Source organism: Carica papaya, chromosome 7 (assembly GCF_054855325.1).
Source record: "Carica papaya isolate Zhongbai chromosome 7, ASM5485532v1, whole genome shotgun sequence".
NCBI lineage: Eukaryota > Viridiplantae > Streptophyta > Magnoliopsida > Brassicales > Caricaceae > Carica > Carica papaya.
The window spans coordinates 8671138-8698085 of NC_142315.1; the positions used below are offsets into that span (position 1 = coordinate 8671138).

General features: G+C 34.5%; 3 protein-coding genes across 9 annotated transcripts; 1 reads left to right on the forward strand and 2 right to left on the reverse strand.

Moving 5' to 3' along the window:
- Nucleotides 1–175: 175 nt before the first annotated feature.
- LOC110811331 (cycloartenol synthase 2-like) lies at nt 176–7027 on the reverse strand. Its single transcript, XM_088208729.1, has 18 exons — nt 6786–7027; nt 6509–6703; nt 5347–5436; nt 4838–5032; nt 4670–4754; nt 4375–4541; nt 3098–3286; nt 2902–3015; nt 2611–2733; nt 2353–2475; nt 1965–2063; nt 1820–1876; nt 1698–1744; nt 1462–1605; nt 1044–1221; nt 819–899; nt 640–723; nt 176–459 (listed from the first exon to the last, which is right to left on the reverse strand). Exons 1-18 carry the CDS (start codon nt 6984–6986, stop codon nt 337–339), a joined length of 2295 nt encoding a protein of 764 aa, XP_088064855.1. The 5' UTR covers nt 6987–7027; the 3' UTR covers nt 176–336.
- A 1292-nt stretch (nt 7028–8319) lies between these two features.
- LOC110811346 (monosaccharide-sensing protein 3-like) lies at nt 8320–12445 on the forward strand. Its single transcript, XM_022037823.2, has 6 exons — nt 8320–8418; nt 8538–8649; nt 8855–9421; nt 9497–10371; nt 11483–11676; nt 11842–12445. Exons 1-6 carry the CDS (start codon nt 8356–8358, stop codon nt 12281–12283), a joined length of 2253 nt encoding a protein of 750 aa, XP_021893515.2. The 5' UTR covers nt 8320–8355; the 3' UTR covers nt 12284–12445.
- A 255-nt stretch (nt 12446–12700) lies between these two features.
- Nucleotides 12701–19968, reverse strand: LOC110811349 (GTP binding protein). 7 transcript variants are annotated; one of them, XM_022037829.2, is made up of 8 exons: nt 19625–19968; nt 16590–16702; nt 16021–16214; nt 15173–15233; nt 14960–15095; nt 14488–14815; nt 14006–14134; nt 12701–13893 (listed from the first exon to the last, which is right to left on the reverse strand). In XM_022037829.2, exons 3-8 carry the CDS (start codon nt 16121–16123, stop codon nt 13421–13423), a joined length of 1230 nt encoding a protein of 409 aa, XP_021893521.1. In that variant the 5' UTR covers nt 16124–16214; nt 16590–16702; nt 19625–19968; the 3' UTR covers nt 12701–13420. The 7 variants fall into 7 exon arrangements, with proteins under 7 accessions (XP_021893521.1, XP_021893520.1, XP_021893519.1 ...); XM_022037828.2 differs by having other exon boundaries at nt 16590–16680; nt 19620–19968; XM_022037827.2 differs by having other exon boundaries at nt 19620–19968.
- Between the last annotated feature and the right edge of the window lie 6980 nt (nt 19969–26948).

A 26948-nucleotide genomic window follows, 5' to 3' on the forward strand; every position in this document is an offset into this window, starting at 1 on the left:
TTGGTTTAAACTTATTCTATCATCATTCAACTCATTAATATTATTTATTTTATATATAAAAATTAATTATAATTCACACCCTTAATTTAAAGTATGTCATAAAAATCTTGAGATTACAATGTTATTTTTAATAAAGTTTTTATTGTATTTTCATTACTATTTCATGAAATCAGGATTTGAACTAAACTGAACCAAACAAGAAATCAAAATGAAGCTTAAATAATATATAGAACAATACACACACACACACATATATACAGAAACTTGTACATTGTTGATGAGAGTTTGATTAATTTATTGGGACAGAAGCTTGTATATATATATATATATATACTGTCACTGGTTTTGGGAAGGTAATAAAACTAGATTGAGATACTCTCCGAGGGCCCATACGGGGAAGACATTTCTGTAAGCAGAATAACTTATCATACAGTTCTTGTTGAAAACTCCAATAATTTCCTGTAGCGAACCATGAAAAGACAAGTCAAAATATAAGGATTAATGGAATATGACAGAAAATGATAAGCAGTGATGAATTACATATTACTCTTCATAGGCCTTAATTTTAATAGTAATCATGAACATGGTGTTATATATATATATATATATATATATATATATATATATATGTAAATGTACCTGCTGTGGAAAGTCTCCGTTTTCCATCTGTGAATTGATCAGTACTCTTGCGGCACGATGCAGTGGGGTGGGATCTCTCTTAGCCTATAATGTATATCAATAAATTAAGTTGATCAATCATGAGAATAATAAAAATAATATTGTCCTCTTTTGTTATTATCATTATTTACTTCTTTTACCTGTCCAGCTTCAATGAGAGCTAACATTGCCCAGGAAGTGTTTACCAGATGCGACTTGTTCTCGGGTAAGTTTGTATACACCTATCATCATGTTCTGAGATGATTAAATGTGTACATACATACATATACATATATATATATATATATATATATATATATATACCCACATATAGATAATAGATAGATTATTTGAAGAATAAAATTATCAAAAAAAGAGAAAAAAACCTTGTTTTGGGAGGAAAGAAAGCTCTCTCCCCATCCGCCACAAGGAAGCTGTTTGGATAAAAGGAAATCACAAGCTTTTCTGACGTGATGACTATCCTCGTAGCTTCTGCCTCCATTCACCAACCCTTTTATTCCAAACCAAGTGCCATAAGTATAACATATCCCCCACGATCCATACCTAATTTACATTAATACTCATCATTAGTCCCAAATTAACCATTCCATTATTAATTACTTACAGAGTTGGTCTATTCAGGAATCACCAATACAATTATACAATAATATAGCAAAAAATAGTATGACCTCGTATAAAATTGACAAGCATCAATCGAAAAATAGACTAACAGTTACTAGAACGATGTAAAGAAGATTGTAATGGTTAAGAAGAAAAGAAAAGGTTATAGAGTCTGTTGTATACCACGACCCATCAGCCTGCTGAATGTTCTCAATGAAGTGAAGAGCCTTTTGGATGCAATTACTGATTTCTTTTCTTCTATATCCAGGATGCAGTTTTGTGAATGCTTTCAGTCCCTGAATTGCAGCCGATGTGCATTCCACGTACCTATAACCATACAATTTAAAAACATTATTCAAAATTCCAGGTAAATTTTCTTATGACATTTTATGTATGTAAGTAAGTATTGGTTGTCTTACGGATAATCTATGACGATATCTCCAAATGTTTCAGATGGATTGATTATCTGATGCATTTAAAACAAGAACTCAATAGTTGTATTTGTCAAATTAACATATCAATGAAAGAATGAATGGCCTACCTCCAGCCATGGATAAGATCTTGTCAGCTCATATGATGCAAATCCTCCATTTTTGTTCTATATATGTTCAGTTTAAAATTGCATTCAGCGAATCAGCTTGATAAAGCATAATTAATTAGTTAATTAATTACAAGTAAGTATGTACCTGTAAAGATAACATCAGATTAACGGCATCGTATAATTGTTCAGTCGGTATTGCTTCTCCTACAATCTCAGTTGGCATCTTAGATAATAACACTGCTACCTGCATTATTACACTTGGATATATTAAACAATTTATTATGTTTCATTAATCATTCTCAATTGGGTTTTAACTGCCATCTAATGATACAAAGAATAATAAATTATATTTATTTTTTTTTTTTGGGTATAAAAATGTGTTATATCATTTTATTATTACTGATTGACTCGTAAATAATTTCATAAATTTCACTTATATCTCAGAATTTTCTATTTCCCATAATATAAAAAAGAATACCACATTTACACAAAAATAAGTTATTAAATGTGAGACAAGAAATTAGAGTTACTACCTTCAAACCTTCGGCAGTACAATCAGAAACGGGCCAACCATTGTCGGGTGTGGAAAAAGGCCATCCTCCTTTAGAAATGTGGCGATACCACGTTTGGGGTTCACCGGAGCTATTTTCCCTCACCTAATTTTCATCATTATTTTAATTAGTTAATTAATTGGTGTGAATATATATAGATATATATATATATATATATATACACATACATACGTACATGTAGAAGCAATTAATGATGAAAAGAAATTAATTAGCACGCACTTGAGTGTTTTTAACGAAATTGTGTGCTTTCTTAAGTATTAAGCCGTATTCATCTACCAGGTTTGTGGCAACAATTGCTTGAACAGCGAAGGCCACATCCCAAAATTGTGACCCATTATATCCCTGCCAATTAAACCAAGACAAATATTACTCAATTCTTTTTTTTTTTCAAATAAAATACTGTAATATAATACAGTAGATTATTGAGAAATATTAAATTTTATTAACAACATATAATATAATATAATATTAATAACATTTAATATAAGAAAGAAAAAGGAGAAACTGTACCTGCATTTTCATGCCATCCTCAGCTATCCAGAGATAATCTTTAATTCTAGAAAGATGGTACTTATAGGCATCTGAATTTGGGTCTTCCACCCAGCAGCAGATCATGTTTAGCACCTATACGTAGAACCAACGTACATATATAAGTAAAATAGTAGCATATATAGAGAAATTTAATTAAGAAAAGAGGAAATGTTACCTTGTTGACCGGAGCAAGACAGGTATATTGAGTACTTTGATCTTCTTGGTGGATGTGTTGCATGATGGTTTGAAGGGCCTTGTTTCTGAGCTTAGAAAAGGGCCAGTTCATAAGCATAGGCTCCACCACTTTGTGAAGATATCCCCACAGTATGTCTTGTACCAGTGGATGTGGATAATACAAGTCTTCCTACTAACACTCTTAATTAATCAAAATTACTATTTACATAAATACGGTCAAATATTTAAAACATTCATAAATACAGTCTAACTATCAAAAAGTCTAAATAATTCGGCTATCCATAACAATATCACTTTGAAATTTTCATGTTTTTTTGATATTTGCCATTATAAAGTTGTGGATTTAAATTAATAAAGCTCTCTTGTATAATCAAAACTTTGTGATTAATATGCGTAGATAAGATCTTATAAGAAAACCAATTTAAGAAAATTAATTGAGTAGACTAATACACTAAGATTATGCATTGTGAATAAAAATGAATAAGATATGGCGTCGGAAAATAATTATAATAAGTCAAATAAATTTGACAGGAGGTACGGTTCTAAGTGGGAACCGATTATGTAAACAAAAGAGGGATAAAAATTGTCACATAATATTTTCTTTTAAATAAATTAGTGTAGTACTGTACATATTTTAAAATAAAATTTTGTTTCTAGTTAGTGACAAAGAACCTTAACTAGTAGTTATAGAGTTTAATCGTAATTTAATGAAAAATTATTATCATATTTTAATTAAATTTTTTTATTATATTATAATTTAAATATACATAATGAAAGATATAGAATTTAAATTTTATTTGATTATAAATTTTAAAATTACATTATATAAATTTTTAATAATTAATTTATTCATCGTACTCATCCAACATGCAGATAATTTATTAAAAAGTTAGATATGATGTATTTCAATAGAATTTTATTTTTAATTAATTACAAAAAAATATGATAAAAAATCTTACGATATTCTAATTATAAAAAAAAAATGTTAATCGGTTACTGTTATTTATATATTATAACTAAATGTATATAATATGTCAAAAAATTTTAATTTTTTGGTTTGGTTAGCTATTTAAGTTTTTTAAATATAAAAATGGAATTAACTTTTTAGTTGGTTGCCAAATTTACGTAATAATAATAATAATAATAATAATATATTTAAATTTTCAGTCAATTACTAATTCTGTAACTATGTACCATATAATTATTTATTTACTATACCTCATTTTATCATGTAAATGTTCTACCTAAAAGCAATACCTTGGCACAACGATTTCTGGCGCGGTCCCAATCAACAAGGTGATAGGGGGTGGTGTATAGCTCTGTTCTGAGTGACAAAATCAAAGAACTGACGGGTCCCACAAATCTCTTTCCATACAAATATGACATGGACAAATATACCATGCGACAGTGACACCACATCCGTCCTATAATTTCAAGGGTCAATAGGTAAATTATATATTTTTTTTTATAAAAAAAATTAAATACCAATAATTCCAAATAGAACTTGAGAAATATCTTTTTCAACAAAAGTACAAGGGTTTCTTTGAAGTACCTGGATGTGTGGGCAGAGAGTAAGGTTGAAGCCACGTCTCTGGTTGCAGTGGATTATTGCCACTCCACTCGTACGCTCCGAGTATCTAAAATTATTTATTTATTTAACTATTAAATACTACAACAGAGAAGTAAGTAAAGCTTGATAATTATATTTACAGTCTGATACCGAAAGCCAGATCTTGCCCCACGAGGGAACGAAAACGACTCCGCCGCGATCAACAATCCAACGTCTGCCTGTATCCATGGCTCCATCACCACCGTCCATTTCTTCCCCAAGAAGTCTCAAGGTGACATATGATAGAACCGTACCGAACATTGTGCTGGGCCCTTCTATATGCAATCCCCAACCCCCGTCCTCATTCTGGATGTCAGTTCACACCAACATTTTTCTTTTTTTTTTTAAAAAAAAAAATAATAATAATAAGACAAAAATGTAATTCTTTAATTACACCACTTCCACACCCTTTTTTTGTTCCCTTGTCTGTCCCCCCACACATAAATAAACAAACAACATAATTAATAATTGAAAATGACCATTTTTATAATTTGTTAGTTATTATTATCATCATTCCTATTGAAAGTGCAATTATTTACGTTCCTACATTTTATATAATAATCGGATCAGATCAGATTGGGTTAAATATTATACCCAGAAAAAAGAATGAATATACACACCTGGTGGTTGTATATATAGCGGCACATTTCTTCACGATGAGGAGCTGCCAATACTGTGCTCAGACCTCCCGTCACATATAAACCAATCACCTACACCCACAATTTTAATTTGTTATCATAATTATAATAAATAAACAAATAAATGAATTTAAACCAACCCATGTGTGTATTTGAAATTAAATTTATGTTTTTAGAATTGGAGATTACGTCCCCTGCATGGGCTGGTCCCATAAAATTTATTCCTGCGTGTTCATATACAGTTAGATGATAGATGCGGGATTTGTTTTTGACTTTGAATGATTGAAGATTTACAATTTATATATATATATATATATAATGTGTGTTTTTTCATATCTGCCTCCTTACATTTTGTTTTATATTTTGTCATTATTAGGATAGCATTAATTGAGAAGAAAATTAAAATGAAATGGGGACCACAGAACATTTGAATGGAACTTGTAGCCCTACATAATTGTCATCATCTTCCTTTAAAATCTGTACTTGGAAGCAGACAATCACTTTAAATACATCATTAATTTATAATGCGGCTATATATCATTAAGACCGTGTTTGTCCAAGTCTGTATAATCTTACTAATTTTATCTTTGACGAATATATAAATAAATTAATATAGCTCAATAAATTCATGCCAGCTAAATATTTCAATAGCTTACTTATTAAAAACAATTATATTAGTTTATACCTTTCTTAAAATCTTTTAACTTGTATAAGCTTCGGTAGAATAAGTTAAAGCCAAACACATTTGAAATTTGATCAAATAAGCTCTTTCATGACCAATTTCTCAATTAAGAATTCGATATTTATATCATGATTGGATATTAAAGAAAACTAGGAATGATTGCTTTGTTTTCAGGTTATTAATCATTTAATAAATTCGTTGATCTTAAAAAGAAAAAAAGAACTTAGAAGGTTGCAAATGACAATTTAAAACTTATACTAGATCTCGAATTTGTAAGCTCACCAATCTACGGAATATAAGTTGATTACTTCTCTAACGTGATTCCTAGGCTACCCCATGGTTCTGCAATAAATGATTACTCAAAAGAAGCTTACCTTTTCCTCGGAGAAGGAAAACAAGAAAAAATAAAAGATATGCAGGCATAGTTAAATATGATTATTGTTAATTGAAGAAATAAATTACCAGGCCAGGCATGAGAAACAAAGGGCCTCCGTAGTCAGAAGGCCAGAATCCATCTTCAACTTGCAGGCTCCCGTAGAAGCCAACAGCTCTTCTTAAAATGTCGCGCACCATTCCCTTGGTTATATCCTCCGTTTTTTCCACTTTAACTAATTTATTTTCTCCCCATTCCGGAACATGATTCTGATCCCTTGCAAACTGGAATATGCAATATGAATCTATCTATGCATGTACATATAAGGATTTAACGAAATGAATTCAAATATAACAAGGAATAAACCTGAAGTCGCATCATGAGATCGGAACTTTGCTTGCATCGGAAACGATTGCTGGTGAAGTGATTTCGGAGTTGATCAACTTGAGCTCGTTCATCTGGAGTCCCAGCGTCTGGATCAAACTCCCAGAACATTCTGCCTATGTGATTGTTCACACTAGTAACCCACGCCTCATTCTCTCCCTCACTTACCTTGAGCTTCCACATTCCTTTTTTGATTTCAATTTCAAATTAACCAATGCGCTTGACTCTGCAGAGGGTGCCTTTTTATATAGGGATTAGGATCTTGGAAAATTACCTCAATGCCCCTCTATGACGTCATATTTCACCGTACACGTTCTTTTTGTTTTCTCATTAATTAATTTCTTCTATGGTCTACATAATTTAAAGAAGGGTATCTAACCCTAGACTTATGAGTCTAAATTTATAAATAATCAATTTTAGTTTAACTTTAAATGCATAGTCTGATCTTTAGGCAATGACCAATTTTGATTATAAATAGGGTATTAATTATCATGCAGTCGTTAGTTACAATAATTTTATGATATTGAATTTAATTAGTTTTGTAATTGTTAAAAATTTTAAAACTATTTACGATCAAGCTATTAAAATCTCCTATTCTTCTTCGTCTGTTTCACTTACCAGCTCCCCTGCTGTGCTCTTTATTTTTTTTTTTTTAAATTCAAAAATCAATTATTTTTTCTAGGTCAACGAATGCGAAATAAAAAAAAATGTTAAAAGACCAACTTAATCTTTTTTATTATATTAAAAATAATTAAATATTAAATATTTTTTCTATTACATAAAACTTTGTTTAATTAACAATAATCATATATTCAACTTACTAGCACAGAATAAATGTATTAGCAAGAAGATTACATTGAATTTTTTTAACTACAAAAAAAAAAAAGTGTTGAAGAAAAAAAAAAAAAAATAGTACACAGAGAATTATACATAAAATATTATTTGTTTTTTACTAACATAGTCACCAGTTGATTATAGTTAACTTCTATGCATATGCAAGTATTTTCATTACGTGTTCGTATTTACATGTATACCGATACTCAATCACGTGCACAAAAATATTTAAATAATATTGGTTGCATGTGGTAATTTTTAAAAAAATAATATATATCTTTTTTTAAATATTTATTACAAAATCTATTTTTATGTTCATATTTTATTAACTTTACATGTATGGATACAATATATATATATATATATCTGACAATTATTTGGATTTGTCATCAGACAAATTATAAGATTATCAAATTAATTTTATATTATCAAAATGATTAGCACCAACTACAAAATGGAACTAAATTATCGGGTCAAACGGAATTGGTTAAATTACCAAATAGAACTAATACGCATTGGTCAAAACTGATAATTATTAAAAATCAATTCCAATCCAAGCCATTTTGCAAATCTAAATTTACACACAAACATACACATACACGCATATAGCAAATATATATATATAGCAACTGAGATTTTCGATTAATTATATGCAGCTTGTTGATCATATTTCCACGTACGCATGATTTGTAATTACTTCATCCCCAACCCACGTTAAATGTATACACACACACACACACACAGACACATACATATAGAAGTTATGGATCCTCATAAATTGGTACAGCTTTTACGATTCACAAATCGTCTTTTTCAAATTGCTTTGCCTTTTTCTTTCAATGCCTATATATATGTACATCTGTATTTATAGTTGCGAGATGGGTTAAATTGTGTTTGCAGGCGAGACGTGTGTCCCAAGAGGGTAATAAAATGACGATGGCTGTGGTGCTTGTGGCCGTGGCTGCAACAATTGGGAATATGATACAAGGATGGGATAATGCAACCATCGCCGGTAACTACAATATATATATATATACACACACATAAATATGCCCATTATGATCATTAATATACAGATATGTATGTATTGAGGTTTGCAAGTATATTTAGCAATTCAGGTTTAACACGTATATGCGTCTCGTGTGTTTGTTTGACTTGAAATTAGTGAGAGGAACATTGAAGGTTGATTATATATATTATTGTTATAATTGATGCAGGAGCCATTCTTTATATCAAGAGAGAATTTCAATTAGAAAAAGAAGCAACAACAGAAGGGCTAATTCTAGCCATGTCACTGATTGGAGCTACATTTATGAGTATATTATGCGGACCATTAGCAGATTCCTATGGCAGACGACCAATGCTAATTCTATCATCTATCCTATATTTCATTTGTGGTTTGATCATGTTATGGGCTCCTAATGTTTATGTACTTATTTTGGCGAGACTGTTAGATGGCTTTGCTATCGGTCTTGCTCTTAATTTAGTTCCTATCTATATATCAGAGACAGCTCCTACAGAGATTAGAGGATTCTTAAACACATTTCCTCAGTTGTGTGGATCTACAGGAACCTTCCTTGCTTATTGTATGGTGTTTGGAATGTCCTTAAAAGATTCACCTAGTTGGAGATTCATGCTTGGGCTTCTTTCCATTCTATCTCTTGTTTATTTTGCCTTGACACTCTTTTTCTTGCCTGAATCTCCACGATGGCTTGCCAGCAAAGGTCGAATAATTGAAGCTAAACGGATTTTGCAAAGACTTCGTGGAAACCAAGATGTTTTAGGTTTATCCCTATAATTATCCCTGTAAATACTGTACTATTCTTTAAATGTGTTCTTATATTAGTTTTCATGTGTAGGTGAGTTGGCTTTGCTAGTTGAAGGACTAGGAGTTGGGTATCAAACATCAGTAGAAGAATACATAATTGGTCCTGCCAATGCATTGAGTGACGACCATGAGACCATAAAAGAAGATGAAATTAGATTATATGGACCAGAAGGTGAAGTTTCATGGGTTGCCAAACCTGTGAAAGACCAAAGCCTATTAGCTGCAGTATCTAGCCAAGGAAGCCCTCCATCTCCTGGGTTATCCCTTGTTGATCCTTTAGTTACCCTTTTCGGAAGCATTCATGACAAGCCACTTTCCGAAACAGGAAGTCTAACACTTTTTTCAAACATGGGGAGTATGTTGAGTACAGAACCACAAAACGGGAAACAAGAAGACTATCGGATTTTCGAGAGTCTAAAAGATGACGATCAAGATCTTACAGTATCAGTTGTGACTGATTCTGATAATGAGGAATTGCATAAACCTTTCTTATCACGCGAGGCTACTGGCACAGGCACACCTAGCCAGCTTCCAGCTGACACCATGTTTAGATGCCATAGTAGCATGATGCAAGGAAATGATGATGAACCGAGTAGCAGCATGACAGATATAGGTGGTGGTTGGCAATTGGCATGGAAATGGTCTAACAAGATTGGAGGACCACAAAGGATATATTTACACCAAGAGGGTAGTCCTGCTTCTAGGCGTGGATCTATTGTTTCAAATCATGCTGCTGATCAAATTAGTGAAGAAGGAGATAAATTCATTCATGCTACTGCACTAGTCAGCCAACCCCAAGTTCACCCTTTACAGCTTGTTGCAAAAAGGCCAAGTTGGAGGGATCTTTCTGAACCGGGAGTCAAACGGGCATTATTTGTTGGAGTTGGCATGTATATACTTCAACAGGTGAAATTTTGTTTAATTTCATTTCATTCCTACTATTCTAGTCCCTTTTGTTTAGTTTAGCTCTGTTAACATTAGACAAAGAGGAGAAAATTTTGAGCTGAAAATCATTCACATTCTTCACTGATGCAAGTTTTCAACTTGTAACTTCAAAACCTCGTGGTTCTTCAATATAAGTTTCCCCATTCAAGTAGCTTTTCCAAGAAGATTAATTTGATATCAAGTTGATAAATATTCTAAATTGTTTTGAGCTACTAAGTAATAATCAATTTCACTCTACCATATCTGGCTACTAGTGCAAAAGGATTAGTGAACTTCCATCCTACGATCTTGGAGTATTCTTTCACATCCAATCTGGCCTTCAATATGTCAAGTGAACCATCAGGATTCAACTTGGTTCTATATATATATTCAAGTCCTATAATCTTCTTGTTAACATGTTCGGTAATAAGAACCTAATCTTGTTCTCAAAATCATATATAACTTTCCTCCACTTTCTCCCACTTAAGTTATTGTAAAGCTGCTTCAACTCTAACAGGGAAATATTGCATTTATCATAAATTTCTTAAAGAGATTATGTACCTCTTACTACATGATCAGCATTTACTTGACAATCAAGATTTGATATCTCTTCCTCAATAGATACTTTCTGATTTGTAGCAGTATCTCTTCCCCAATAGGTACTTACTGATTTGTAGCAGTATCTCTAAATATAAGTTGAACTGATGAAGTTTCAACCACTGCCTTATCCCAATTTCAGTGAGAATTCTCATCAACATTGACAATTCTTCCCACAATCACTTGCTTTGTCTAAATGTTGAAGTCTTTATATCCTTTAACATTGTCGGCAATGCCTAGGAAAATGTCTACTTGGGGTACAAGCATTAAAGGCTACCTACATATATCTTTCCATAGAGTCATAATTTATTGCATTTGGTTCTGAAAACCCTTTCAAATCTATCTTAAATCTAAAGTTCGCGCACTGTGAGATCAGACTAATACATTGCTTTTTTTTCCTAGCCCAAAGTTAACAGAATGTAAGTTTAGGATTATGTATGTGAAGTATATATAATTTATTGATTGTAACTAATATGGAGTCGGGTTGGAGATGCAGTTTGCAGGAATAAATGGTGTCCAATTTTACACTCCCCAAATTTTGGAAAAAGCAGGTGTGACAGTTCTAGTATCAAATTTGGGATTGAGGATTGGTTCAGATTCTATATCACTCCTCATCAGTGCTCTCACATCGTTGGTAATGCTTCCGTGCATCATGATTTCCATGAGGCTAATGGATGTAACTGGCAGAAGGTAATCGTTCTTAATTTGAATTAAATAATTATCCTAATTCATGAAAAATTTAATGTTGTTCTTTTTTTCTTACATATTCACAAGGTACCAATTGGGTACCATCTATTTACGTGACATTCTCAAAATTTTCCATCCTATAATTTAATATCGTTTTTGGTGTTACAGGGGAATAATGTTGGCCACGATTCCTATTCTAGTAGTGGCACTGGTGGCGTTAATAGTTAGTAGTGCAATTAGAATGGGAAGTGCAATTAATGCGACTATATCAACAGCAAGTGTAGTGGTGTACTTGAGTTGTTTCGTGATGGGTTTCGGGGCAATTCCAAACATCATATGCTCAGAGATATTCCCTACCAATGTGAGAGGACTCTGTATCACAATATGTGCTCTCACCTTTTGGGTTGCAGACATTATTGTCACATATACAATTCCAGTTATGCTCAAGGCAATAGGGTTAGGGGGGGTGTTTGGGATCTTTGCGGTGGTGTGCAGCATATCATGGATATTTGTCTTTACTAAGGTTCCTGAGACAAAGGGCATGCCCCTTGAAGTCATCTCTGAGTTCTTTGCTGCGGGTCCTAAAACTGAGACAAAACTAATGAATTAAGACTTTCCTTATTAGGATTTTATTAGCTATTATTTCAACCTTTTTGTTATCTAAAATTATATTGTTCAGTCTACTTTAAATAATTCTTCACTTTAATCTCCACATTTCTTCTATTTCTGACCTAAATTCTATCTGTCGCTAGACTATTCAAGACACAAATTAACATCTCATGCATCACCATATGTACTGAAAGTGCAAAAAGTAAACTACATATACAGAATGTAGAAACCACAAACTAAAGAATAAATAACAAAAGAAATAGAACATGTGTAGAGAAGCAGCATACCTTGCTCAAATAATTAGCCTCATATTCTGTTATTAATAGCCTTTATCTGCTCGTATAAAGCTAATATATATATATATATATATATATATATACATATTTTATAAAAACAATCAATTCTAAATAATGCACAATTTCTTAAAAAACAAATTATTATTTCATAGATAATTTGAATAATCTTTAAATTTTAAAAATGCTAAAGATACAAGTCTTTTACAAATTATTGTAGCAATTAACTTAATTGATTCTTGTGCGTAAATCAATTAAGAAGAATGGTAAAGGCAAGTCTTAGCCAACAAAGACCTCCGCCCACACTCGCCAACACCTCTCTTGTCGTCATTGTGGTGATGGTAGTGGTGATAATAAGATAAAATATTTTCGCATGGTTCAGGAGCACAATTTTCAAACATTTCAGGTCTGATTGCAAGCCAACTAATATAGCTAGCAACTTTCTCCATAAATCCGCAGTTCAGCCACCTTCACAACATGATAATTTGGAATTCAAAACATTCAATATAGTCTCTCTCCTGACATTGACCAGCATTATAGATAAACTAATAGTTCAAAAAAATATTCCGAAGAAATGAGCCAAAAATGATTAGGTACATAGGCATGGACACTGATACTTTCCTGGATTAATTGCTTGCAGAAACGAGATGCAGAAAGCAAAAAGAACTCACGGAATTACCCAAGAACTTGCATGCATAGTTATATTCATTGTGCAACATACATACTGTGAAGCTCCTTTTCCCTTACCTGATCCCCCCAATAGTGACACAGCAGGAAGTTTAGTAGAATGAAACTTAGGAATGCAAGAAGTTGTTGCACCAAAAATTAATACCCTCTTCGATCAATCATGTTGTGTCCTCGTCATCGCTGCTGCCCCCAAACATAGTAGCCATTTTCAAGGCCAACTTAGCAGCCATTTCCCTCCTTTGAAAATCAGGCATTAGTCTCAAGTTGTCACGGATGTTCCCTATCTCAGACATCAAATGTTCCAAATCCTCAAAATCGAAGTGTGTACCTTCATCTGATTCTGCAGCTTTGTCAGACCCTTCTTCATTGCACCCCACTCCCTTGCCAACCTCATTCTGCAATTCCGCTGCAGATGTTGAGGGCCCGGTCTCTTCTTTATCAACTCCAGTTAAATTCTCTTGATAACCTTCAGGAAATGGAGTATATGGACAAACAGCTTCTCTTGCATCTGGGAGACTATAAATTCCATCTGCAGAAACCCATGTTTCATTGGTTTCATCCCATTGTTCAGCCAAACCCTCTGATAGCACCTCATACTCAAATTCAAAATCTGGTTCTTCTTCAGAGAACTCTGTCATAGAGAATTAGAACATGTATCAGTCCGCTTAACAAATAAGAAACCAAATACAAATCTTTAGACAAAGAAAGGAACTCAGATATGAATGAGGGAGGCACGGGCTAACCTTCTCTCTCTGGTAAGGATGGTTCAGATATCTTATCCCCAGATTTTAAGATCATTCCAGGCCACATATGAGCAGAGAGCGCACCATATAGACGCTCAACTCCTTGTAAATCCCCATCAACTGACAAACCTGTATAGAACAGCTTAAAAATCTCTACATAGATACTGTGTGATCTTTCTTTAATTGCTTGATTTGTTAGGTTAGGTGTTATTCACAGTCATCAAACTTACATTGGTACTCCACTTTCTCCTTTGCAGTAATTTATTTACAAAGGGGAAGCCAATAGAAGTATTTTAAATACAAATAGCACTTACCATCTTTTTGTAATCTACAAATCTTCTTGCAGGAAAGATATTATGCGTTCTAATACTTTCTTTTGAAAAAGACTGTGTCCTTTTTCATTTTTCTTGAAAACCTTTTTCTGGCAGAATTTCTATCATTAAACTAAATATTCAATTTATGGCCAGAAGATAAGAGCTTACATTTGTCAAACTCAGCACTAGAGGCACACGCTTCAATGAATTCAATATTGTGTTCATGGCACCATTCCAAACATGATTTTCTTATATCCCAGGAAGGTTCTTCCTCCCCTAATAGACTACTTCCTTCAGTCTCAGAAATCCCATACTCTCCAAGTTCAGAATAAGCATTTGCTGAGTTGTCTGTGAGCTTAAGCATGTGTCTTCTGTATTCAGCATGAACAGGATGACCTGGAACAAGATCCACTTTGTTCCCGATGCACAATAGTATGTCAAAACGTTTAATATCATTGCAAGATACCCAATCCTTAAGGGCAACAAGGGTTGATATCTGCACAGTACATTTATGTCGAGCATCAACAAATCATGCAGGGACAAAAGTATGACATTACACATCATAAATTATGCCAGGATGAGCATCCAAGCATCCATGAAATTTGAGAATCCAAAAAAGATGTAATGAAAAGAACCTAACATCAGTCATGTCGAAGACCATAACCAATGCAGCCAACTGGTCAGAAATTGTCATGTTGACAGTTGAAAATCCATCACAAAGATGACTCATCCACACAGCAACATCAGCTGTGTAATACTTTGTGTTGATAGTCCACCTGATAAAAAGGCACATCTTACTGACAAAACTTTGGAGAAATTAGAAAGAAACCAATAGTTAATGGAGTCAACATACCCACGTAAAAGTGGTTGGGATGACAAGTCTGGGGCATCTTCAAAATCACAGGAGAGTAATCCTAGAACAGACATGCACACAGTTCAAGTTGAAACCAATAATTGAGTATGTAAACAACAAAACACAATTCTGACGACAGAAGTTTGGTACAAATTGAAAAATATACAAACCTAATTTCTAAGAGAAAAAGGGAGTCTACTTTACTAATAATGAAAGAAATTATCAACAAACAATAAGCATACCCATAAAGTTAAAAAAGAGTTTAAGATGTGATATAAGGAGCAAAGTTCATGAAGTAATTTTCCTACAATGAACACGTAGACAAAAGGGTAACATTATGTTTGGAAGTTCAAGATTAAAACAAAGTACATAGAATAGTAATCAATCCTTGTTTGGGAATTAATTATAATAAAAAAGACAAATGAAATTCCTGACTTCATCCTTCTTTGGCTGAAAAGAGTAAAGTAAAATAGAGATTTACTAGTAGGACAAAAAAGTATTGTCAGATAAATTAGGACATCCTACTTTGGCGGGCAAATAATTAGAGGTTAAGTACGATATAAGGAAGTTATAATTTTGTCCATCCCCGTCAAAAACCGTCAAACAGGGGTTGATATCAGATACTAGTTTACTTACTTCTTTCACCTTGAAAGGCGAAAAAATAAAAACGAAATCCGAAAAGAGCTGTAAGTGGCACAACAGAGAAAAGGAGTAGGCATGTCAGGAATCAAATCCTTTTAAAAGAATGATGAAGTTATGTTAATCGAGAAGAAATAGAACTAAAAGTAGATCAAATTCACATTATATTAAGGAAAAAAAATATATAAATTGGACAGGAAGAGCAGTACGAGAAAAGAGTGTGCGTTTGCCAACAGAGGAGGATCCCACAACCAATATCCCTGGCCGCATCTCCACTGACCTCTTGTCCCTTGCTTCCTCTTCTCCACTCATTTCTTTCTTCTTCCTTCTTTGGCGAAATGCTCAAATACTTGACTCCAAGAGAAAATAAATATGTTTCCTTTAAATCAGCAGCTTACCCAACCTATCATACAAATGCAACATCAATGATTTAAAATGTCATTTCCTCTTAATCAAAATGAATTGCTTGCTGTCTTCACTTTTTTCTTTTAGACTATGCTTGAAACAAATTCAGAAATTTTGTGAAATTCATTTAGAAATCAACACTTAATTCAACTAGGAGATAATATAAAGTCTATTAGAAAATATTAAAAAGCGACTTTATATAAATGTTCACGTGGAATTGGAAGAATGCGTCCCAAATTCTATCAAAGTTTATGGAATTTGAAGTTCATTGTTTTGGTTCCACGTGAAATCCATATGAGTTTCATTTTATCATTTTTTGAGAGATATTCATCATCTTCTAGTTGAGTTAAATGTGGAATTATAAATTAGTTACCCAAAAATTCTGGACTTGTTCCAAGCATAGCCATTTATTATCATGGCCTTCTTTCATAACCAGGGTACAGAGCCATATCAATGAATGAGATCTGCATTAGATATAAACGAAACCTAATGGACGTAACATTAGTTTAAAAACCATTCAGACAGTCATAGTCATATCCAATCATCAAGAACAACACCGAGTGCAAACAAAAATTAAAAACATAATCAACTAACATATTAAAAAAATCCTATACAGGAGCATGAAATAACACGTAGACTCATACTACGACTAACATTAAGGGTAATTCACTTTAAGAGTCTAGAAGACAACCACTTAGAATACAAAGAGATTTCTGCATTGGAAAGTAACATGTATTAAGGCGATCGATAAAACACATCAACCAAGAAATGAGAGAATAGCTGATAGTGTTCAATACCAGAGTAACCCAGATCAGAGCCTTAACCTCCACAAATCATAATGACTTTCATCTTACCGATAAACCCACATGAACAAGCACTACAACTACAAGTGTCCATCCCAAATAACTGGGACTCCAAAAGCAGAGCATGAGTATGGATATCCAAACAGATTTCATTATAATAAATGCATAGATTTACATACTTGAACTAGAAGCATAATTGCTCTACCACATAAAGATAGCTCATATTGATACAAAATCTGAAAATTTACATGCACTTCCTGAACATAGAAAATAAGGCAAATACCCAATTCACTCCTCAAATCATAATCATTTTACATTTTAGTCCCCAAAATGACCCAAACTTTAATTTTATTTCAAACCATAAACGGTGTTTCATTTTCGAATGAGAAAAGCTTAATTCTTATAGCTTGTTTGGATGCCTTAGCTTGTTTGTCCCCACTTGGATGCAGGAAATTCAACAACCCTACCAAGTGGATGAAGTGGCTCAAGGCCTCCAGCATGACTTAACGTTGGCTCCCTCATCAGAAACCCATATACTTGCAAGGAAGGAGTATTGAGGTATAATTGTATGCAGGAGATGGATCACAATTAAGGGAGCAACTACTACAACACCATCATGACTCACCAGTAGGAGGACATTCATGCATATGGGTCATATATAGCAAGTTGAGACAGTGATTTTACTTGCCCAAGATGAAGCAACATATGGAAGGGTTGATGGAAATGTGAAGTTAGCTAAAGGTGCAAAGAAGAAAATGCGGCTTACCTACCCAGGGTTGCTGCAATCCCTGAACATTCCCAATTAGGCTTCAACCAATATAATAATGGACTTAATAGAGCATCGCCAAAGTCAGAGGGCAAAGACAATTTTGGTAGTCGTGGATTGGGTCACCAAGTATAGTCATTTCCTGGCACTGTCACATCCCTTCACTGCGCAATCCTTCACCAGACTTTTCTTGAACCAGGTTCACAGACTCCTTAGAATGCCTAGTCCATTGTCACAGACAGGAATAAGGTGTTTACCAGCCAATTTTGGCAAGAACTGATGAAGATGATGGGAATTAAACTTCATTCCAGCTCAGTCTACCACTCACAATCAGATGGGCAGGCCAGGAGAGTTAACCAATGTATTGAAAACTACATAAGATGCATGGCTTTCAAGACGCCTAATGCCTGGTCGAAATGGTTGGGGTTAGCCAATTGGTGGTATGATAGCTTGTTTTTTTATAAATAAGATTGTATAATAGCTCAAGCCAGTCTAGCCTAAAAATGCCACCTTTCATGGCACTATACAAGTAACCTACATTACTAAAAATGTCAAAATATTAAAGAACAAAAACAATTGAAAGAAACAAAATAAACTTTCTGATTTCACTTTTTGAAACAAAATTTACTTATCCAATAAAATACTTTAAAATTTGCTTAAACTTCTAGTTGTATGATATAATCAAACCACTTAAGTGTGATGCTTAAGACTTCTTAAATATGATGTTTAAAAAACTCTAGTTGTGATGCCTATATTTTTATCCCCAAATTCCTAACTATACAAATTAACCATAATTTGTCCAACATTGATTTACCCACTATAGGGAGACGAGGGACTACATAAACACACTTAGGAAAGCAACCCCATCCAAGAATCCCAGTCCTGGACAGAATCAAACTCTAGGGTAATCATTTAATCAAAATGAAAAGAATGAAAACCAGAGGTATAATCGAAACAAATACTCACATGGCTTCAACTTGGACAGAATGTAAACTTTCCTCGACATAGTAGCGAGCCCAAAAAAAATTCTTGAAAGGAAGGAACCAAACCAAAGTGCCATGCTTGGGACATATAAGGATACAAGATTAGAAAAGACAAAACTTCCCTATGTCACACGCATTTACGAAAAATGGTCATATTCTAATTTCATTGTTAACACAAGGAAAAATCATGGCAATCTATGTTAGCAAGGAAAACACACTGGTAGGTGAGTTTTCTAACTTGTTCTCTTTTATTTTAGGCCAACCTAGCCCACCAGATTGTTTAAGTATCCTACAGAATACTTCATATACAGCTCAAACAGATTAACATGGCAAGAAAACCACTGAGTCTATGCTAAAACACGCAAGAATAACTCATTTAATGACATTTAATATCAAAGAAACACCTAAAAATTCAAAGAAAACCAAGATACAATCTACTATTAAAGTCCACACCTGCAAGAGCATTTAAACCAAAACAAACTCCTCATCGTCATATCTCTTAACAGTAAACAGTTCAACAACCATCACACAACTAACCCAGCCTTTTCAGGCATCCACCCATACAAACTCAAACTCAAGCTAAGCATGGATAAAACTGACGGTTTATGGCCAGAATACTGAGACAGGAAGAATGGTGAACTGGCCTAGAGACAATAAGATTGAAATGGAAACGGATTAATCAGGAGGAAGACATGATGAAATAGGAATTGAACTTTCATTTCAACGTAGATAAAAGTTCTCAATCCCAAGAGTCAAACAAAACACGGTCATCGTAACAACTCAAACAATTCCAAAACCAAGTTCAAATTTCTGTTTTCAAGAATCTAGTAAATGGTTTATAAAAGAGTTACCTAACTTGTCTCTATCTTTGGTGACTTCGTTCCTGTGTCTTCCCTCACTCAAAAAATAAACCTAAACGCCTCCCTCTCTGCTCACTGATTTTCCCCGCTCCCAGCCCGAACTACCAAAAGAGGAAATAGCTCTTCCCTCCCTCTGGACAAGGAAGAAGAAGTTTTCAAAGAAGAACTCCCCTCCCTCGCCTTTGATCTGATCAAACGGGCTTTTTATCTTTGTCTTCTTCCTCTTCACGCATGCAGCTTTGCTTCTGTTATGGCACCTCAGCCCCTCTGCTCTGCTCTCGCGTTTCACTCTCTTCGTCTGCTCTTCCTTTGTCGCCCATCCAAGCCAGAAGAAATCAAAGAGCTCAGCACTCCGGAAACAGCGTGTTTCAAGGTTGGAAAAAATGGGCTGGGCTTGTGCAGTTTGGGCCGGGTTGGATCTTTGAGGTTTCAGGTGTCATTTTTTGCAGCTCGTGTGGATTTGGCTTTTAGGACGTTCAATACGCAAATGGGTTTCATGTTCAATGTGATTTACGTGTAGATATAATTTTATATTTCATTTTAATTAGGTTGTGCAACCTATAAATGAAGAAAGTGATGATAGTGGATTGTGTATAAGAATTTTAGTTTCTTTTGGTTTTGTGCTATTTCAATTTAGTTTATATTTTTTTCTACTGGTGTATGTACCAATTAAGAATTTGTTATAATTATTTTCTTTTTTTAGGCTTGCAGTTTATTTTTCCGTTTGATGTATTTTTTAACCCCATATTCTAGTTTTGTTTGTAAATTTTGTAATTAGTGATTTCCCATACTTCATGATAATAGTAATAACCATAGCAATGAATTTAAAAAATTAAAGATAAAAATAAATTCAAAATTAAAAAGGTAAATAAATGACTATGTCAATCATGTTTGGATTGTTCAATTTAGGTTCCATCTTATATGGAAAATTCATGTTGTTTAAGCTCTTTTTTTTTTGTTCCATTATCACTATTAATGTTTTAGCATATGTCACTTATGTCTCAAGTTATCTGTGAGACATCTACGCAATTAAAAAAAACAAAAAGGGAGAGAGAATGGAATTTTTGTTGAAAAATTATATTAGATCAGTTTCGATTTTTTTGGCGATCAGACTACAATACTAAAATTTGGTGGGCATTTAAATGACTTATTATTTTTCATTCTGAATAATGGAGATTGATTTTAGACGTAGTGTAATGTACTGAGGGTTAGGTGAACGATGAGGGATTTTTTTTTAGAGGGGGGAGGGGGGTGGGGAAAATGAAGGGTTGAGATTAGGTGACAAGAGAAATATAAATAGGGGAGGGCTGAGAAGAAAAAAAAAAGAGAAAAAGAAAGAAAAGAAAACAGGGGAGGGGAGATCGGACTACTAAGGAGAAGGGAGATTGAGGAAAGTTAGAAGGAGATTTGGTAGAGGGAGTCGAAGAGAGATACGAGTGAAAGCGTTCTACAAACCTAGGGGACAATGGAAGCCAGAGTTATAATAAATCCTCAATTTCGGCTTCAGTATGGTGATATAGTATGAGTCTCTATATGGTCAAATTTGTTGTTTAATTCAAGATTCTGAGGGCGTAGAGTGGCGGAGAACGGTGAATAAAGATTGTTTAGTGGTAGAAGTGAAAGGAAGAGACCAATCGTGGAGCAAGAGTGTGGGGAATGATATGTTTCGGTTTATGTTCAGTGAGGGAGAAGATGAGTTAGAAAGGGTGTTAAGTAAAGACTGTAGGTAAGAGAGAGAGTCTACATGAAACTGGAACAGTGATGTGCGTTCGCTATTTCAAAGTGTTGAGGTGCCGATGTTGGTGTCGTCAACTGGAGGTACGCCGATATTGGCGACGGTAAAAAGGAAGGTTGATGCGTTGATGCTAGTGCTATTGAAAATAAGTGTGTGTGTGGCCGATTGAGGGCTGATGTGTGTGAATGTGCACTGTATGTGAGAGTTCGGGGGACGTGACTGTATCTATATATGCATAATACTGATATCTATGTGTGGTCGATTGGGAGCAGTGTGTGTGAGTGTGGACTGTGCTCCACGGGTTCTGATTTGGTGATTACCTAGACAGATGTGGTGTGTATATGTATGTGTGGCTGGTGTGTGCATGAGTAGCTGAACCATGACCGGTATATATACATATATATATATATATGGATGGTGTTTCCAGTTGATTGTGATGTGGTGGTAGGGAGAGGTTGTGTGTGTATTTTCACTATATAGAGTGTGAATATTGATGTGGTAATTTTTTTGTGTGGCCATAAAGGTCGGTATGGGTACACAGGAAATATAGGGGATGTGTTCTATAGGTAATGTTGTGGTGGTATTGTTATAGTGTGATGGTGTAGGGTGAGGGATCGTAGCATAGAGGTTGGTATGAATATGATAAAGTAGTTAATGAGGTGAGTTAAAGAGGGATAGTTGCGTGTGCATAGAGGAATAGATGGGTCGAGGTAATAGGATGGTGGTCTTGTCAAATAGGTGTTACTAAAAGGTCATAGGGAGGAGTGAGGGTAGTAATGTGTTGTAGGTTTAGGAGTAGTGTCGGATTAGGGTTTAAATATATTTCCATATTTGCTTTGAAATTCTGAATTTATTCTATTAGGCTAGAGTATACTCATTGTATGTCATTTGCAGATACAATAAGATAGGATTCGGAACTATAGCCCTAGGCAGTGGAACAATAAGTAGATAAATCAAGTTAATTGGATTTTAACATACCAAATTTATACTAGATATTCATACAAGTTTACTTCTTTATACTAGACATATATTTTCTTTATTGTTGGATTATTTGTCACTCAAAACTATTAATTGTAAAGTAGAACTAATAGGATTGATGTAGGTGACCATTGGATTGAATGTATATTGTTTATTTGGATTTGAATGAGATCATGAATATAAATAAATGGGGCACAAGTGAAATTTGAAGCTACAGAATACTTAGGGGTCTTACAGTTGGTATCAGAGCAAGTTCCTAAGACTAAATTATGTGATAGATTGTAGATGCATTTTAGTTCGAGTGACTGACGGAGGCTATTGTGATGCAAGTAGACAAGAAGATGGGATAAAGAGAGGCAGAGGTCATCCTATGAGGGGATCCACCCTAGCACCTCAGGATCCACCTACAACATCGCAGGGAGTGCCTTCCTTTCATCAGGTGCCCCTCTTTGCCTTTCAAAGGCCGCTCCCATATCCATTTGCACCTATACTACTCACTAAAGACCCATTTCCGCTCCACCAGCACCACAGGTGGGACAGACAGCTAGTCACTAAAATGATTTTAACTGCTTATGTAGAGTGGTTGAAAGCCTAGTAGTGATGATCCAAGAGAGAGATTTTTAGGTTGAGACCTCGTACATCCGACAATATAATGTAATCAATGTGGAGTAGACATGAGTAACATTGAGAAGTATCGAAGGTTCAATCCTCCGACATTTAATGTGGGCTCCGATCCGCTGGTGGCTAAAGACTAGAAAAATGAAACCAAAAAACTATTTAATGTAATAGAGGTGACCCCATAACAGAAAGTACAACTAGCTACCTTTATGTTGAAAGGACTGGCGGAGTGATGGTAGAGTTTAAAGAGGGGAACTTTAATCTCTCAAATAGCTTGGGAAGTGTTCCTGGAGGCCTTCAATGTAGAGTATTTTTCATATTTTATTAAACAACAGAAAGAAGTCGAATTTGCAGAACTTCGACAAGGAAAGCTATTAGTAGTAGAATATACGGAAAACTACATTAACTTGGGACGATTTGCTCCAGAGATTATGATAAATGAGTGAAAAAAGGCTAGAGGTTTGAAAAGTGGTTGAGACAGGAACTGTATCATCAGGTGGCGCTGTTTGCCTTACCCACATATCAAGCAATGTTGGAAAAGGCACAACTAGTAGAGATACTACTTACGGAACAACTAGAGTGCAGTAGAGCATTTTTCAGCTACAAACGGATGCCACCACAACCTAATCAGATAGAGAAAAGACAGAGAACAGTGTAAGACTCAACTCTAAGTCACCAGATAACCTTGAGGAGTACACATTGTCCATATTGTGGCAGGAGCCAAAGAGATCACCCATGTACTGCGATTAGTCGAGGATGTTACCGATGTGACAATACCCAACACTTCGTAGGGGATTGTCCCCTACGTAGGGAGCCTAGTAGACTGTTAGTGTAGGGTTGGTATTTGCCCTGATTACTCAAGATGCGGAAGCCACACCAGAAGTGATACAAGATACACTCTATGTTTCAAGTTTGCTTGCTATGGCTTTGATTGATCCAGGAACTACACACCCATTCACTTCATGCATGTTTGCACCTAAGTTGAGAGTAGACTCGGTAGTATTCGACTGCATGCTTACAGTATCCACTCCCATTAATGGTGCACTACATACTAATATAATATATAACTCATATGGGATAGAAGTAGCAGGGAGAGAATTATAAGCAAATTTGATTCAACTAGACATTAGAGATTTTAATGTAATTTTAGGCATGGATTGGTAGCTCATCATGCACATGTAGATTTATTCTGTAAAGAAGTAATGTTTAGAATTTTGAATGAAGAGCCCTTCGTTATATTTACAAAAGAGGGATGAATTGTACTGCACCAAAATATATATATATAGTTTGGGTTGGAGGTGGTAATAAATAGTTGTACTTTCATTTATTGTTTATATCTCATAGTAAATAATATATTGATGGGTTCTATGATTGTGGTGTGTGACATTTTAAGTTTATATACGGGAAAAATAACATTCTTACTAGTGTGTTTGGTAGGTTAAGAGCATAAGGAACTCACTCTGCAAGAGATACTGGTAGTACGTGATTTTTCTGATGTATTCCTAGAGAATCTTCTTAGCTTATCACCAGACTAGAAAGTTGAGTTCATAATAGAGCTATAACCGGGAATACAACCTATTTCCAAGGCCCCATACAAGATGGCGAGATTAGAATTATTGGAACTAAGTAAGCAATTATAGGAGTTGTTAGACAAGAAGTTCATAAGGCCAAGTGTATCACTGTGGGAGCACCGATATTGTTTATGAAGAAGAAAGATGGGACTATGTGCATGTGCATAGACTACAGAGACTTAAATCAAGTAACCATCAAAAACAAATATCCACTTCAAAGAATAGATGACCTCTTTAATCAGTTACAAATGACCATAGTATTTTTAAAAGTAGACTTACAGTTTGGGTATCACCAATTGAGAGTGAAGGCATATGACATTTTGCACCAGGTACGGGCACTATAAATTTCTTTTTATATCTTTCGAACTAATAAATGCACCTGCAGTATTCATGGACCTAATGAATTGAGTAGTTAGATCTCTTGGACTGTTATGTGATAGTGTTTATAGATGATATATTGGTATATTTCAGAGATTCAGAAGAACATGTTAAACATCTAGCGATTGTATTGGAAATCCTTCGGAAGGCCAGGTTATATGCTAAGCTCAATAAGTATAAATTTTGGCTAGAGAAAATATTATTTCTGGGTCATATTGTGTCCGAAAAGGGAGTATCTGTGAATCCTACAAAAGTAAAAGCAATAGCGAAGTGGGAAAGGATGAGCATTGTGGCAGAGATTAGGAGTTTTTTGGGATTGGCAGGATATTATCGCAAGCTTGTCAAAAGTTTTTTAAGTATTGCAATGTCGCTTAATCGGTTGACTAAGAAGAGTGTAAAGTTTCAGTGGGATGATGACTGTGAGGCTAACTTCAATGAATTTAAGCAAAAACTCACTACAACACTGGTATTGATTATTTCGTCTAAGGAATGGGGTTTTGAAGTGCACAATGATGCTTCATATTTAGAGTTGTGCTATGTTCTTATGTAACATGGAAAGGTAATTACTTATGAGTCTAGATAGTTGAAAGTACACACAAAAAAATTATCCAACACATGATTTGGAATTGGCGGTGGTGATTTATACATTAAAATAATCCAACACATGACAACATTACCTATATGGGAAGATTTTTGAAATTTATACCGATCCTAAGAGCTTACAATATTTATTCACATAGAGAGAAGTGAATATGCGACAAAGAAGATAAATGGATTTGTTGAAAGACTTTGACCATAAAATTTGATACCATCCAGGAAAAGATAATGTAGTAGCATATGCCCTCAGTCGAAAGAGCACCGGAATGTTCAAACATTTTATGTTATCTGAGTGGGAGGTCGAGCTTGAGAGCTCAGCCGATTTTGACTCAGAGGATTAAAGATGGACAATTGGTGGATACCAAGTTGCAGGTGATCCGAGAAAATGTTGAATGAGGAGTACTAGTGGGGTATAGTGTGCATAGTGATGGAGTACTCAGCTTTGGAACTCGGATGTGTATTCCAAATGATACAAAATTACGACAGAAAATTATTAAAGAAACTCACAATACCAGGTTTGCCATGCATCATGGAAGTACCAAAAATGTACTAGAATTTACAAAAGTATTATTGGTGGAGGGGAATGAAATGGGATATTGCAGAGTTTATGTAAAGATGTTTAACGTGTCAACAAGTGAATGTAGAACATCAGAAGCCTGGGGGTGACTACAACCCTTGCCTATACCAAAGTGAAAATGGGGATACATTTCTATGGACTTTGTGACTAGGTTGCCGAGGACTCACAAAAACCACGATAATATTTGGGTAGTTGTGGATTGCTTAACCAAGTCATCACATTTTCCAGTTATGAAGGTATCATACTCAATTGATCAGTTGGCTAGGTTGTACATTAAAGAGATCGTCAAACTACATGAGATTCTGGTTTCCATTATTTCAGATAGAGACCCTAGATTTACTTCTAGATTTTGACAGAGTTTGCAACAGGCGACTAGTACTAACTTAAATTTTTGTATAACTTTTCATCTGCAGACAGATGGACAAACGAATAGAACCATACAAGTACTATAAGATATGATGCTGACATGTATTATTGAGATTGGGGGAAATTAGGAAAAGATGTTTCCTTTAATGGAATTCATATATAATAATAGCTACAATGCTAGCATCAGAATGACTCCTTATGAGGCTCTATGTGGCAGACCCTATAGGTCACCCATTTGTTGGGATAAAGTCAGAGATAGGTAATTACTGGGGCCGGAATTGGTAAAGGAGACTACTGCAAAGGTGGAGGTAATATGAAGAAATCTAAAGGTGGCACATAGTAGACAACAAGGATATGCGGATAATTGGAGGTGAGACTTGACTTTTGAGGTAGGGGACCATATGTTCTTGAAAGTATCTCCCATGAAAGGCTTGTTGAAATTTAGAAAGAAAGGAAAATTAAGCCCCTAGTTTTAAGTCCTTTTGAGGTTTTTGAAAAAG

What these genes read in the sequence shown, in the direction of transcription:
- LOC110811331 (XM_088208729.1), bottom strand. Translation starts at nt 6,986, where the DNA reads ATGTGGAAGCTCAAGGTAAGTGAGGGAGAGAATGAGGCGTGGGTTACT. An exon ending in CTCTCTGCCCACACATCCAG is followed by an intron (nt 4,542 to 4,669) that starts GTACTTCAAAGA and finishes TTGAAATTATAG; the next exon opens with GACGGATGTGGTGTCACTGT. An exon ending in AGGATGGCATGAAAATGCAG is followed by an intron (nt 2,734 to 2,901) that starts GTACAGTTTCTC and finishes TTTAATTGGCAG; the next exon opens with GGATATAATGGGTCACAATT.
- LOC110811346 (XM_022037823.2), top strand. Translation starts at nt 8,356, where the DNA reads ATGTATACACACACACACACACACAGACACATACATATAGAAGTTATG. An exon ending in GGATAATGCAACCATCGCCG is followed by an intron (nt 8,650 to 8,854) that starts GTAACTACAATA and finishes TAATTGATGCAG; the next exon opens with GAGCCATTCTTTATATCAAG. An exon ending in GCATGTATATACTTCAACAG is followed by an intron (nt 10,372 to 11,482) that starts GTGAAATTTTGT and finishes TTGGAGATGCAG; the next exon opens with TTTGCAGGAATAAATGGTGT.
- LOC110811349 (XM_022037831.2), bottom strand. Translation starts at nt 16,123, where the DNA reads ATGAGTGGAGAAGAGGAAGCAAGGGACAAGAGGTCAGTGGAGATGCGG. An exon ending in TCCCAACCACTTTTACGTGG is followed by an intron (nt 15,096 to 15,172) that starts GTATGTTGACTC and finishes CCTTTTTATCAG; the next exon opens with GTGGACTATCAACACAAAGT. An exon ending in TGGTCTTCGACATGACTGAT is followed by an intron (nt 14,816 to 14,959) that starts GTTAGGTTCTTT and finishes TGTACTGTGCAG; the next exon opens with ATATCAACCCTTGTTGCCCT.